Consider the following 14,130-nt stretch of genomic DNA (forward strand, 5'->3'; position numbering starts at 1 on the left):
AACAAAAAGAAGCCCTTGGGGGTAGGGGGGAGATTAAAGGTTCAGGAAAGGGGACAGTGGGAAGTTACCCTGAGGTCCCCAAGAAGAGAGTTGGGAGCCATTCCCAGGAAGCAGAGCACCTGAGGCAGAGCTGGAGTGGAGACAAGGTTGTGGCTTCTGTTTGGGGCCCGCTGAGCATGAATGTCCACTGGGGTCCGAGGCAGGAGCCTGAGCTGCACATTCCTCAATTCTCCCCCATCAACGTCCTCTCTTTCCAGTTCAGTCTGTGACTCTGGGTCTCTGTTTTCTTTGTGCTGAGTTCATCCCTCAGCCCCCACCTGGGAAATCCCAATCACATCAAATCCAACCCCGCCCTGCCCCTCCCCCCAGAAGCTTTCACTTGGTGCCACCACGCAGATCCCTTTTTCGCTCTCCCAACTGGTCCTGACTTGTGTCCTTCTGCTGGGAGCACCAGCCTCCCTCTGTCTTTCCTTGTCTCTCTTACTTCTTCCCAAACCGACATGTTAAGAACCAGTTTGATTGACAGAGAGTTCCTGTACCATACAATTCACCCAAAGTGTAGATTTCAATCGTTTTCAGCTCAGAGTTGTGAATCTTCATCACCATTAATTTTGGAACATTTTCATCTCCCCAAACAGAAACCTCATAACCTTTGGCGACCATCCACTGTCTCCCCCTCTCCCCAGCCCCCTGAAACCACTCACTAATCTACTTTCTGTCTCCATGGATTTGCCTATTCTGGACATTTCATATAAGTGGAATCATACAATATATGGTCTTTAGTGACTGTCTTCTTTCACTAAACATCGTATTTTCAAGGTTCATCCATGTTGTAGCTGTGTCAGTGCTTTATTCCTTGTCTGGCTGAATAATATTCCATTGTGTGGCTATAACACATTGTATTTATCCATTCAGCAGTTGATGGATTCAAATGGACTTTTCTCAGGAAATCTCTCCTGATTTATTTCTACCTAATCCTCCTCTCCCGGGCCCGAAGCATTCTGTAAATGGGGATTCCTTGGTGACACGGCCTCTGAGAATGGAGAGAGCAGGAGGCAACCTTATGTTTGCAACCTAGCAGAGCCCCTTAGTGGCTGAGTGACTGGCCCTCCTTGGGGCCTTATTTCCTCCTTAATAAAATGTGGACAATGATATTTCCTTCCAGGATTGTGGGAAGTCCTGATCCAAGTGGAGCATGTGGCAGAGTGGCCTGGCATACAGAAGGCACTCAATAGTGCTGGGTCCCTTTTGTCTGTGTCGACCTTGATCCCAAGCTAAGGGTGGGCAGACAGGAACCATACTTCCTTCCTTGCTATTCTGCTGTCGATGTCTGAGTGCGGTGTTCTTTGACGGGAGTCAGACTAAGGAGAGAAGACATAGAAAGGAAAGAAAAAGCAGATATCAAGAAATACCAGAGGAATGTAATAAAAGGATACAAATGAGATAGAAAAAGGTCTGTAAAGCAGGTATGTTTCAGGGTTGAGCGTGGTGAGGTAGGAAGAACATGGGGTTTGAAGGTTTGAAGACCTGTGTTTCAGCCCCAGCCCTGACACATCCAGGTCACTTACCTCTGGGTTACAGGGACGGGTGCCCTCAATTTCCCCCTCTGGGGGTGAGGGGGTGGTATGAGCTCATGGGCCCACTGTTGTGTAAACCATTTACCCAGGGACTCTGAAGGCCAGATGGTGTCCCTACTGATCCAAGCAGGTCCTGGCTGTGGCCTCTCAGTGACCTGACACGTTGTCCCCTCTGTGGGTGAGTGGCCTGGAGCTGCCTCAGGCTGGAGCCCATCCTTCTCGGTGTCCTGGAGGCCTCTAGGACTCAGGGGAACCTGACAGTGTTCATTCATTCATCAAATTTTACAAACCTACCTCTTGCAGGGCACTGTACTATGACTAAGACCTGGCTCTTGCCCTCAAGGGGCCCACAGACTTGGGGTGAGAGGGACACACAAGGCACATTCAGATATAGGATGCCACTGGCCTTGTGTTACTCTGTGACTCTAAACACCTTCTGCCTTCTTGTGCAAATTGCCTTCCTGAATGTTTCTGTTTCTGATTTCCAGGCCTTGCTCTTTGGCCTCGTCAAATATATAGAGATTTCTTTCTTTATTCTTTGCCCAAGAGATTAGCACAGTGGCAGTGCCCTCAGGAGATTCTCAGGGGATATTTGATGGATAAATAAAGACATGAAGGATGAAAAATGAAAGTGTGTGGTATGCCTTCACAGAAGTATGCCCACAAGTGCTGTGGGAGCCCAAAACTGAGCTGGGGGGGCTTCCTGGAGTAGGTGATGTTTGAACTGGGTCTTGGGATTAGAGTTTGCCAGGTATATGTATTCTCAGCGCAGGGAACAGCATTTGCAAAAATATAAAAAGGTCAGAATGGTAAGAACTTCCTAGTGGCTGCGTGGGTGTCGGGGAGTGAGGGTGGAGTGAAGAATGGAAAGTGGAAGGGAGGGATGGGGGGGCAGTCAAGATTTTGAACAATATAAAGAGAAGAAAGTAGAAAGATCACTCAGTCTTGACACTTGAAGACAATCACTTTTTTTGCATATATATATTTGTTTAAAACAACTAGACATATGTTCTTTTTTCCCCCAGACCATATATATATATATATATATATATATGGGCTTTTTTTTTTTCTATGTGTAGGAGCTATTTGTTTCAAGCAGAGTTCTTTCTCCGTTTTTCCAAGAAGTTAACTCTGATGCTGCGTGGGGAGAAATACAGTTTGCAAGGGACACTGAAGTGGGAAGCTGCCATCGTAGCCACTTGGGAGATGCGAGACGCCTCTGGGGCAGTGGGATGGGGACGAAGAGCGGTTTGTCCAGGTAAAGGACCTGGGAAGGCAGGTTGCTTGGTGGGTGGGAGAGAGGGAGAAGTCGGTGCTGTTTCACAGGATTCTAGCTTAGGAAACAGGTTGCTGGTGATACCTTTCGGATAAGGACTTGGATGAAGCGCTGGCAAGTTGTGAGAAGCAGATAAGGAGCTGAGATATGTGAACACCTTAGATTTTTGTGGAACTGTCCTGCGGGGAGTGGCCACGCGGGCTGGTCTCCCTGGGACCCCACACCTGTCTGGAACACCTGTGGGGTCCAGGTAGTTGTCCTGGGGTGGGGGTGGGGGGCGCGCCCCGGTCGTCGAGGCCCTAAGCCCTAATGTAATGGGACCTTCTGGGCCGGGCGCAGGCTGAGCGCGTCCGTCTGGGAGGCAGCGCTCACCAACTCCCGATGCAGGTGACCCCATCTCATCGGGCTGGGGAACAGGGGCTCAGGAGTCTTGCGCCCCCCTCACTTCAAGTGGGGGAGTTCGAATTCCGGCCCTGCCACTTCCTGCCTCAGTTTCCCCATCTGCACCCGCTCGCAGGCGGACCCGAGAGCAGTATGTAACCTGTAGAGGCCACGACACATCGATGGCATCCGGAGAGGGGAAGTGGCCAGGCCTGGTCGCGGAGGAGGGTCGCGGGGCAGGGGCGTGAGGAGCCGGAACCTGGCAGAGTCGCCCTGCGGGACAGGCGGGCCCGGCCGGCGCCGACTCCGCGCCTGGGGGCCCGGCTCGCGACCAGGTCGTAGCCAGAGCCCTCGCCGCCCAGTCACCGTCAGAACAAAAGTGGCGGCGATGCCCGGCGCTCGGCGTCCCGCAGGCCCGGCCCCCGCCAGGCAGCCCAGCAGCCCCGCCGCCCGGCGGCACGACGCACAGCGACCGCATCTTCGGCCCTTTCCGTCCGAGCGTGCTCGGCTCTTTCCGCTGCGGCAGGCGCAGGTGGAGGGGGCGGGGCGGGGGCCGTGCGTGGTGACGCCTCGGGGGGGGTGACGCACCGGCGTGCCCCGCCCCCTCCCCCTCCCCGTTCAGGCTCTGGAAAGAGAAGAAAAAAAACTTTCTTTTTTTTTTAATTGAGGAATCAACAGCCGCCATCTTGTCGCGGACCCGACCGGGGCTTCGAGCGCGATCTACTCGGCCCCGCCGGTCCCGGGCCCCACAACCGCCCGCGCACCCCGCTCCGCCCGGCCGGCCCGCTCCGCCCGGTCCTCGGCGCCCGGTCCGGCGGCCCCGCTCGCCTCTCGGCTCGGCCTCCCGGAGCCGCGGCGGCGGCGGCGGCAGCGGCGGCGGCGGCGGCGGCGGCGGCGGCGGAACGGGGGGTGGGGGGGCCGCGGCGGCGGCGGCGGCGGCGGCCCCGCTTCGCGCATTGTTTTTCCTCACGGCGGCGGCGGCGGCGGGCCGCGGGCGGGGAGCGGAGCCCGGAGCCCCCCGGTTGTCGGGCCGCGAGCGAATTAATTAAGTGGGGCGCGGGGGGGGAGCGAGGCGGAGGCGCGGCGGCGGCACCATGTTCCCGGGTACTGCCTGAGCCGCCCGGCCGGGCGCCGTCGCTGCCAGCCGGGCCCGGGGGCACCGCCGGGCCGCCGGGGCGCCCCCGCCGCGGAGTGTCGCGCTCGGGAGGCGGGCAGGGGATGAGGGGGCCGCGGCCGGCGGCGGCGGCGGCGGCGGCGGCGGCGGCCGGGGGCGGGCGGTGAGCGCTGCGGGGCGCTGTTGCTGTGGCTGAGATTTGGCCGCCGCCTCCCCCACCCGGCCCTGCGCCCTCCCTCTCCCTCGGCGCTCGCTCGCGGCTCGCGGCTCGCGGCTCGCGCGGCTCGCGGCTCGCTCCTCTCCCCTCGCAGCCGGTCGGGGCTGGCGCCGACCCCCGCCCCGGAGCCCTCTCCGACCCCGCGGCCCGCGCTCGGGGCTGTTTTCGCGAGCAGGTGAAAATGGCCGAAAACTTGCTGGACGGACCGCCCAACCCCAAACGAGCCAAACTCAGCTCGCCAGGCTTCTCGGCGAATGACAGCACAGGTGAGGAGGGGGCCGGGCCGGGGGTAGGGGCCCTGGGGGGTCGCTGTCAGCCCCACCTGGAGGTGAGTGCCCCTGGGGGACCCGAACTCAGCGGAGGACCGCGCAGCCCCTTCCCCGGGACCCGCGCCGCAGAGGGGGAAGTTTGTCGGAAGACTGTTATGGGGCCCGAGTAGGGCAACACATGCCCGGGTGCGCTCGGATCGCCCGGAGTTGGTGAACCCTCCTCGCGTGGAGACCGAGTGGTACTTCCAGCGAGAAAAAGTAAAGTGGAGCGTGTCTATTCTGCGTGGTGATTCCGTACCCCTCCCTCTGCCGCCGTGTGTCGACACACGCGTGGCTGTCTGGAGGGATGTCAGCGGAGGGTAGGTTTGCTGGTGAGAAAAGAAAATAGTGCAGCCGAAAGGGGACCCTAAGTGTTTTCTGAATTGGTAACACATTCACAAGGCTGCGACCAGAAGACACTCCTAGCAGCAGCCAGCCTGTGAGTTACGACTTAGAAGTTACTTGGAATGTGCTCATTGGGAAAATGCTTAGTAGTTATTTTGAAAACTCTTGTTGCTGGTCACCTAAGTCATTACATTTTTCACAACCCCAAACTTCGTTAGCAAGATGTCATGAAAGTTGCTGTGGAGTGTTTAATTTCACTTGTATGACTTCGGAAGAAAGTTAAATAGCAGATTCATCTGAGCTGCAGTCTCCAAGGGCGCTTGTGTTGTTTTTACCGTGTAGATATATATTAAAAAATTATGTTCAGGAATGTAGGAATTACGTTTTTTCCCAAAAAATTTTTTATCAGGGTACTGAATAAATCATTCTTTTAAGCAGCTTCCTTGGAAACTTCCTTAGGTAATCATGTCAGTTACTTAAGAGAAGTATTTTAGTTTTCTGTTCATTTAATAATGCTAGCTTCTTCTGGGCTGGTTCACGGTAGCATTATGAACTAGTTGTATTTCCTCTTTCAGAACTCTCCTTTGCAGTAAAATAAAAACTTGTGCGCTGCTGTGAATGATTTGATTCCCAGCGCAGCTTGCGTTTCTCCACTACGGTCTTGAGTAGCAGCATCTGAAAATCAGTTTATAATGAATGGGTCCAAATTGAATTATATTGCTGCAGCAGTGCCTTCAGATTTGCAGTAGACACAGCTGTTCAGCTTGTGCAAATATTTCTGGGACTGACCGCTAGTGTTTTTATACTAGTGGTCTAAAAATCTATTTCTACTGTTGAAACAAAACTTGAATTTTGTGGCTTCAGTTTTAATACAATTCCTAGACTGTTAGTTAAAGTAGAAGTGAGGGAAACAATTTTTTTTAAAAACAAATCAGTCATAAGAAGATTCTTGTCTGGTTGAAATAAATTTGTTAAACAGTGGGGAGGAATCAGTAAGTCTCACGCTATATAAGTCACTAATAATACTCTTTCTAAAAACTGATAAGGAGTTGAGTTTGATGTTAATTTTGTAAAATTGGCTTATCTGAAGTGAGAAATGTGGGAACAACTAAGATTTAAATACTCTGATTTTACTGCCTGAAAAAAACTTATGATTTTACTGCAGAATAGATCTCCTTTGCTTCATTAATCTTGGCATGTTTGAGTGAAAAATCTTTAATCATATGAAACATAGATCGTACCAGACAAGTTCAGCCTTGAAGCTTGTCCTTTGAAACTGGTAACTTTTGAATGGCTTTGCAGCTTTTCTGTTGTTGAATGAGGTTATTGTAGATTTTGTTTTATGAAGAAGGACAAATTAGTAACATGACACGTAACAAAAAGGCTTGTCCCACTATGTACTTTCAGCTGTTTCCAAGATGGTGCCCAAAGGATTGGCTCTTGGGTAGTTCTGTTATTGGACGGTCACATATTTACTTAATGTGCTGCTAATCACAACAAAGTTTATCAGAAAGGATTTTCTATTCTTGACCACTTTTTTCCCCTTTTCCAATTTTGATCCTTGTAAGACATTGGGGCTCTTTTATAAATGTGGAACAAAAAAGTCAGTTTTTAACAGTTCTGTTTAAATAATCCAAAGAATAAGTTCACCATCATATTTATGTTGGGTCCTTGGTTGCACATCATCACCATCACATTATTGTGAGAGGGTCTGTTAGCGTGGTAGGCCACAGAAGGGGTCATCATTGAGCATATTAAAAAAGGTAAAACCTTGTCTCCTATAACTACTAGTCTAAAACAGAGATCTTAAGGATGTATATTAAAGCCAATAAAGAACTAAAGCAATTACATTACACTAGTCAAAGGAGTGAAAGCCTTTGGTTAGGTGGAAAAGTGGGGAGAGACCTGGGAATAACATTCTTGAGAGAGACAGCGTCATTTTAGTGAGGGGAGGTGTGTTTTTGGCTTCTAGGATAAAATTGGGCCAGGCAGAGCAAGGTATGTTCCATGCTCATGTGGTAAAATTTGAGGGAGGGGAGCTCTGCATGGGAAGAGCTGAAGGGTTAGGAGGAGAAGGAGGCGGCCTTGGTGGCCTGAGAAACAAGAGTGACTTGGACTGTCACGATGCAGTGCATTTCTCTGGGGACTGGCCTGTGGAGCCATCAGTGTCAGCTGAGTCCCGGGGCGGGTGTGCGGGAGGGGCAGAATAGTACACCTGATGCTGGGGCGCTTACCAGCCAGGATGCTGCCTGCAGGGCGCTTGTATGTGTGTACACTCCAGTAAGGTAAGGCAGTTACCAGCCAGGATGCTGCCTGCAGGGGGAGTGTGTATGTGCATGCACTCGAGTGAGGTAAGGCGGCATCTCTGATAAATGTCATTGCCACCAGAGACAGATGGGAGAGATCAGTGCAGGCTGGGGAGGTCAGGGAAGGTTTCTGAGGAGAGCATGCAGAGCTGATGCAGAAATAGGGAATGTACCCCAAAGGAAGGTAACAAGAGGAAGAAGGAAAAGCAGTACTTTTCACCCAACCCCAACCTTTCTTCTGGAGTGGCACAGAATTTGATGGTATCAGATGTTGTTGAAGAAGCATTTTCTTGTTTTACATTGAAGGTGTAAACGCTTTTTTACAAATGTCATCTTCCTTTACTTGGCACCCTTTATGAGAAGTAGGATTTTGTGTTACCAGTGTGTGTTTTGGAAACTTTTTTATTTAATATATCCAAATTAAACCAGCATATTAGTGTCTTTCAGCAGCAGGGATTCATGATTTAACAGCGCGGAACAAATAAATATCTAGGCAAGCAGTAGACCTTTTTTGGTCAGCTTTATTGAAGCCAAATTTATGTTCAACAGATATACTATAAAAAAGTTTTGTAGGACTGCCTTTTGAAAGTTGAACACAGGTATGTTTCATCCTGTGCTGTATAAATGTCCCTAAGCAGTTGTGGTTACATTTTATACTGTGAATCCCTTTAAGTGCAAGAGAAAACTATATTTAAAGAAACTTGGTGTAAATACTGTTACCAACCGAAATACCTTTTACGGCAAAATGATGACCTTTTAGGTTTACATATCGGAGTGCTTTTCTCCCCATCATCTCAGTTTGGTCCTCACAGCAACCTGTGAGGCAGGAAGGGAAGATACTGTTCCTGCCAATTCCAGTTGAGGAACCAGACTTAAGAGAGGTGATCTGCCCAAAATAACATAAAGGGTAAAAACCAGAATCAAACCTAGATCGTTAAAGTAAATTGATAAATTCATCTTATAAATCTACATCGATAAACCTGGAATTTACTTCAATCATGGACCCGGGAGACTACAGTACTTAGCAAGTTTCAGTAGCATAACTCCAGCAAGTGAATTAAGTCCGTGTAGCGAAAGTTTGTCAGCAGCTAAGTTTCAGTAGCATAACTCCAGCAAGTGAATTAAGTCCCTGTAGGGAAGGTTTGTCAGCAGCTATGGAACAGGAGAGTGTTCTTCCTATTAGGGGCCTGGGGTAGGAGCTCCCCCCTCCCTCTCATTCTGGTGCAGCAGGGTGTTATTCAAGGCCTATACTGGTCTTAACGTTCTTGTTTATTGCAGTGGGTAATTGAGGACCAGTTAGGTTATTTCATCTCGTTACTAAGTTCTGGCTAACTAGGAAATGTGAGTTTTTGTGGAGACTTCTAGGGCTTTTCATGACTTGCTTAGCTTTTACTTAGTAGGAGAGTAGGGATTTTTGAATAACTGTGAGAGCGGTGAGAACAGTGGCCTCATTTGAAGTTCCTTGGGAATGGCAGGTAAGTATGAATCCCACCAAGGGAGCCTTCACAGTAGAGCAAAAGATTGAGAATCACTGCTGTTTAAAGCTTGAATTTGATTCTGTAATTCTCAAACATAATTGAGAATGGCTTGTAAAGGGACTTAGGCTTAATCCTACTATTGGAAGTTGATGCTTACATTGTTAGCCTGTATTTTTACAACTTCTGACTTGTGCCATTCTATTGATAGTTGTGTGACAAAGTGATTATTTGGGGCTACATAAGTGCCAGCTTTGTGTTTTTACTTAATGTGTTTGAGAACAAAATAGTTTAAAATGATTTTGCCAAAGTATACCTTCCCGTGTTAAGATGAAATGTTCCTTATTGTGAGTTTTGAAGATTAGAAAAGCTTGCTTTAAGCCATTTTAGTTCTTGGGGTAACATTAGTCAGGACAATACCTCTTTATCTCATTCAGACCAGCATTTCAAGTATATTCCAAGGGCACGTGAAGAGATGTTGCTCAACAGAGGTTTTGTGCTCACAAGAAATTGGTCATAGCCGAGGCACTTTGTTGCGGGCCCTCCCAGCCTTAGTTTGCTGATGGGCTGTGAGGCTTGGAGAGAGGGGCTTGCAGTTTGCACCATTCCCAAATACATGGGTCAGCAAGCTTTTTCTGTAAAGGGTCAGAGGACATAATTTCAGATTGCAGGCCACAAGGTCTCTGCTGCAGCTAACTCAGTGCTGCCATTTTGGTGTGAAAGCAGCTCTGGACAATATGTACACGGATGTGTGCAGCTGTGTGCCAGTAAAACTAGAAAAACTCTCATTACAAAAACCGGCAGCCAGGTGGTTTGGCCCTCAGGCTGCAGTTTGTGACCCTGATGTAATGTGGGACTGGTGCTCTGAAGATCCTCAGTTTCCTCATCTGTGAGAAAGAGAGGATGACCATCCCCATCTCCAAGGGTGATGGTGAAGGTGGAATGAGATGCTGTGTGAGAAGTGCCTGGTCTGGAGTGAGTGCTCAGTGCCTGGTGCCAGCACCGTCCTGACAGGGGAGAGTGGGTGCACCCTGGTAGCCACGTTTGCTGATGGTTCTGGAAACAGTAGTAGCCATGTATGCGTGTCCACAAAGGCGCACAAGCAGGCAGATCTTTTTGTAGTGTAGCACATTCAGTATATAGCCAGGAGTTCTTTAATCAATACTGTTTATTTTATTTTATTATTAATTAATTAATTAATTAATTTTTTTGCGGTACGTGGGCCTCTCACTGTTGTGGCCTCTCCCGTTGCAGAGCACAGGCTCCGGACGCACAGGCTCAACGGCCATGGCTTATGGGCCCAGCCACTCCGCGGCATGTGGGATCTTCCTGGACCGGGGCACGAACCCGTGTCCCCTGCATCGGCAGGCGGACTCTCAACCACTGTGCCACCAGGGAAGCCCAATACTATTGATTTTTGCCTCCATTTTCAATTGTATTTTTTTGTAGGAACACGATGGCCATGAAATTTTAAAATTGCAAAAACTTAGGCACTATGGTATGTTCTGAAAATTCTTACTAATTTTGAAGTGTATTTCATGGACTGTTTAAGCAGCAAACAAATATGTAATTCTGTTTCTTTACTGCGTATATTACAGTTCAGTCTGAGGTACCCCTTATGCAGTAGCAGTGTACAAAGGATTCTGGTGATGCCTTCAAGTAGCTTAGAACTATGTTGACAAAGATAAGACATAGAGGCAAAACTTGAGAAAAGAATATAAAATGCAGTCAGGTGCCCAAATGCAGGAGTCAGAAAGGGCAATTGAAGAAGGCTTCATTTATTCACCCAGTGTTTACTGAATGCCCCATGTGCATAAGCCCAGGGCTGGGTGTCCAAGTGGAGGTGGCACCTGAGGCAGGGCCTTAGTACTCCTGTTCTGTGGTGCCCCCTGGTCTTCTCTCACTGAGCCAGAGCAAGGAGCCAGACAGTTGGGGAAGTCTGCTGGGCTTCTGTGCCTTCTGTGCGTGGGGAAAAGCACTCTGGCTACTCAGAGAGTTTCGTCTCCGTGGGTGTGATCTCAGCCCATGGCTTGCATCTAGTCCTCTCAGGTTGTCCAAGATGGTCTCTTAGAAGCTCTCAGGCTCCTGGCCATGCCCTCTGGTTTCCATTACGTGTGCCCAGTGTTCGCTGAGCCCACTCTGAGGCCTTTCCTTAGTGGCACGTCCCTTATCAGAAGACTGTCCCATGCCTGATGGGCTCCCCTGGCCTGCTGTGGCATCCACAGCTCTTGCATAAATTGGGGGAGGGGATGCCATACTTTCCCAATTCAGTCTAAGCTTAGCTTTCAGGATTGTCACATTGCAGCAAGTCATTGATGCAGGAAGTCAGCGCTTGCACCAGTGTCTGTTGGGGGCTTTTGCGTGTTCACCTTTCTGTGGGGGCTGTGATTTGCTGACAGTAGTGCCGGAAAAGAGCCATGTGCAAGGTTGCCCACCTCGAGCTTTGACTTGAAGAGATGTGAATCACAGATTGGGGTGGGAGGGTATCTTTAGGAAAGGCATGGAAGTAAGCAAAAGTGGCTTTTTTTTTTTTCCCCAAGTTCTTAGACAATATGCAGAATGTTGCTGACTTTGAAAAATCTGCCTTCAGGGTGTTTTCTTGTTCTAAATTTGGGAAGTGAGGCTATTTTTGAGCTCTTATGTCTAGAAGTCAAATTCCTTTCTTTTAAAACCTTACCCTTAGAAAGACCTTGGATATCATCCCGTGTAACGTTTTCCCCCATGTTTCATTTCCATTAATCAAAAGAATGTTTAGTTGAACCATCACTAAGAATAGTAAAATCTAATGCTGAAGAAATTTTCACTTGGTTAAACCCGACTTTCCTATTTCTAGATGTCCCGTCTGCTGCTCTTTGAAGATCTCTTAATTTGCCAGTCTTTCTAATACACCTGTGTATATAGTAGGTGTTTCTTAATAGTTGTAGCTGTTTAACGGGATTATACAATTCTGTTGTAAAGCAAAAATTTTTTTTTTAGATTTATTTTAATTAATTTATTTTTGGCTGCATTGGGTCACTGTTGCTGTGCACAGGCTTTCTCTAGTTGCGGTAAGCGGGGGCTACTCTTCGTTGCGGTATGCAGGCTTCTCATTGCGGTAGCTTCTCCTGTTGCGCAGCATGGGCTCTAGGCGCGTGGGCTTCAGTAGTTGTGGCTCGCAGGCTCAGTAGTTGTGGTGTCTGGGTTCAGTTGCTCCACGGCATGTGGGATCTTCCTGGACCAGGGCTCGAACCCATCTCCCCTGCATTGACAGGTGGATTCTTAACCACTGCGCCACCAGGGAAGTCCTGCAAAATATTTTTATATTTCAAAAGCTTCCCTTTGCACTGCCCCCAAATATTTTGAATTTTCCTTATAAAAACTGTACCATCTATATGTGTTTTAATTTTGTACTTAGAATAACCAATGAAATAGCAAGAAAAATAAGCTACTGTTTCTTCTGATAGCCTGTAGAATGAGGCTTGAACAATATTTGAATAAAGTGGATTTTGGTATTTGATAACAAACTGAATGATAACACTCAGGAACTATAGAAATATATCAAATAATTGGGGTTTTCTTTGACAGTTATGGACTGTATGCGTTTGACCCAGTTCCTTTGGATTAAAATATTTTGAGTGTTTGTCACTTGATTAAAAGTAGAACCTTCTAACCATGACTCAGAGTTGAAGGAAATGTCAGAGCTTTTTATACTGGGATACAGGTAGTGAGGAAGGAGCCCTGGCCTCCACTCAGTGGACACTGGATTTCAGCTTCCAGCTCATCAGCTCTGTGCCTTGGGCCAGTGACTTTACATTAGAACTTCATTGGGGAGGGTGAGTCTCATCTCTAAAAGGGATTTTTCCCCCCCCTAGAATTTTCCATTTCTTCTCACTTTGGTTAGCTTTGCATATTGGACTTCTGTGGTTCCTGGCATATAGCCGGTTGCAGCGGCTATTATTATTGTATCATTGTGGGAAAGTACTATACATCACCTACCCTTGGGCTGGTGAGGATGGGACTGATGTAGGTGAGGGGTCTGACCCAGAACCAGATCCATGGACGTTTCTTGCTGAGTACACAGGAAGATGTTTCCCCTTCCTGTTCCACGTGGAGCACCAGGGCTGGTGCAGTCTCAGTACCAGCTTGCAAAGGGATGAATTAGAGGCTGAGATTCAGGAATCCCACAAAATGGGTAGGAGTTTGACACACTTTACTCAGTCTGTGTTTGAAGTTAAAAACTGTTCTTTATTGGAAAATTGAAGTCTAAACGGAACTGTGTTTCCCGTATTGTTTCAGAACAGGGACTTGATTTAGGTTAGGACTTAGTGAAAAAGGAAAAGTGAACATGGAGAAGCTATAAAAATGGTCTTTCTTTTTTAGCAAACAGGGGAGAAAATGGCCTTTGAATCACTATCCAGTTTAGTCAGGTTAATTGGTTGAAAGAAAGAGCAGTGAAATTTAATTTCCTCTTTGATTCAGCTACCACTGACCTTGAAAGGAATGGATTCAGCTCCTCCCTGTATTGTGGGGATTTTCTCTTTCTACAGATTCTACAATAGGAAGTTGCTTCAGTTGGAGTTTACTGTTTTTCCAGTCTCCTAGATATTTTAGGTGTGGTGATTTATGGATTTTGCTAGTAAAAATCACCCCATGGTGGACAAAGAATTTTTGACCCTAACATTAAATCTTATTTACATTTTATTTAATCAGTAATTTTTATTGAAAGCAACAAGGCATAAAGTATTGATAGATTTTTGTGTTATTTTGGTTGTGCCTTTACTACTCTGGGATTGGTTTTTGTTTGAAGAGCACAACCTGCCCAGAGTTGAACTTCTCTTTTAAAGATCTGAGAAAATCATATTCAGTGATTTTTAGCTCACACTGGTGAGCTAAAACTTATTTTAGTGATAATTCAGTGTTTTAGCTCACACTGGTGACTTTCTTAATCTTTGAAAGTTAAGGAAAAATGGGTTCCTTCTCAATGGTAAGAGTGAGTTTGGACATTTCCTTTGTTTGAAATGCTAGTGTTCTCCTGATACTAAGTCCAGCTGAACTTTCTGTGATGATGGCCATGTTCTAGACCCACACTCCCAGTACTGGATCCTCTAGGCTCTTGTGGCTAGTGAGTACTTGAACTATTACTAATGTGAGT

At 47.9% G+C, this 14,130-nt stretch overlaps 1 protein-coding gene across 2 annotated transcripts in view; it reads left to right on the plus strand.

Annotated features, from left to right (window-relative positions):
- The first annotated feature begins 4,615 nt into the window (after positions 1 to 4,615).
- CREBBP (CREB binding protein) overlaps positions 4,616 to 14,130 on the plus strand; it is a 131,423-nt gene continuing 121,908 nt past the window's right edge. Inside the window, exon 1 of one of the 2 annotated variants that reach the window (XM_030848519.2) lies at positions 4,616 to 4,831. In XM_030848519.2, the coding sequence (XP_030704379.1) occupies positions 4,747 to 4,831 (85 nt within the window). In that variant the 5' untranslated portion in view covers positions 4,616 to 4,746. The remainder of the gene's footprint in view (positions 4,832 to 14,130) is intronic. The other variant, XM_030848516.3, reaches the window with a different exon arrangement.

This window comes from Globicephala melas, chromosome 15 (genome assembly GCF_963455315.2).
Source record: "Globicephala melas chromosome 15, mGloMel1.2, whole genome shotgun sequence".
Taxonomy (NCBI): Eukaryota; Metazoa; Chordata; class Mammalia; order Artiodactyla; family Delphinidae; genus Globicephala; species Globicephala melas.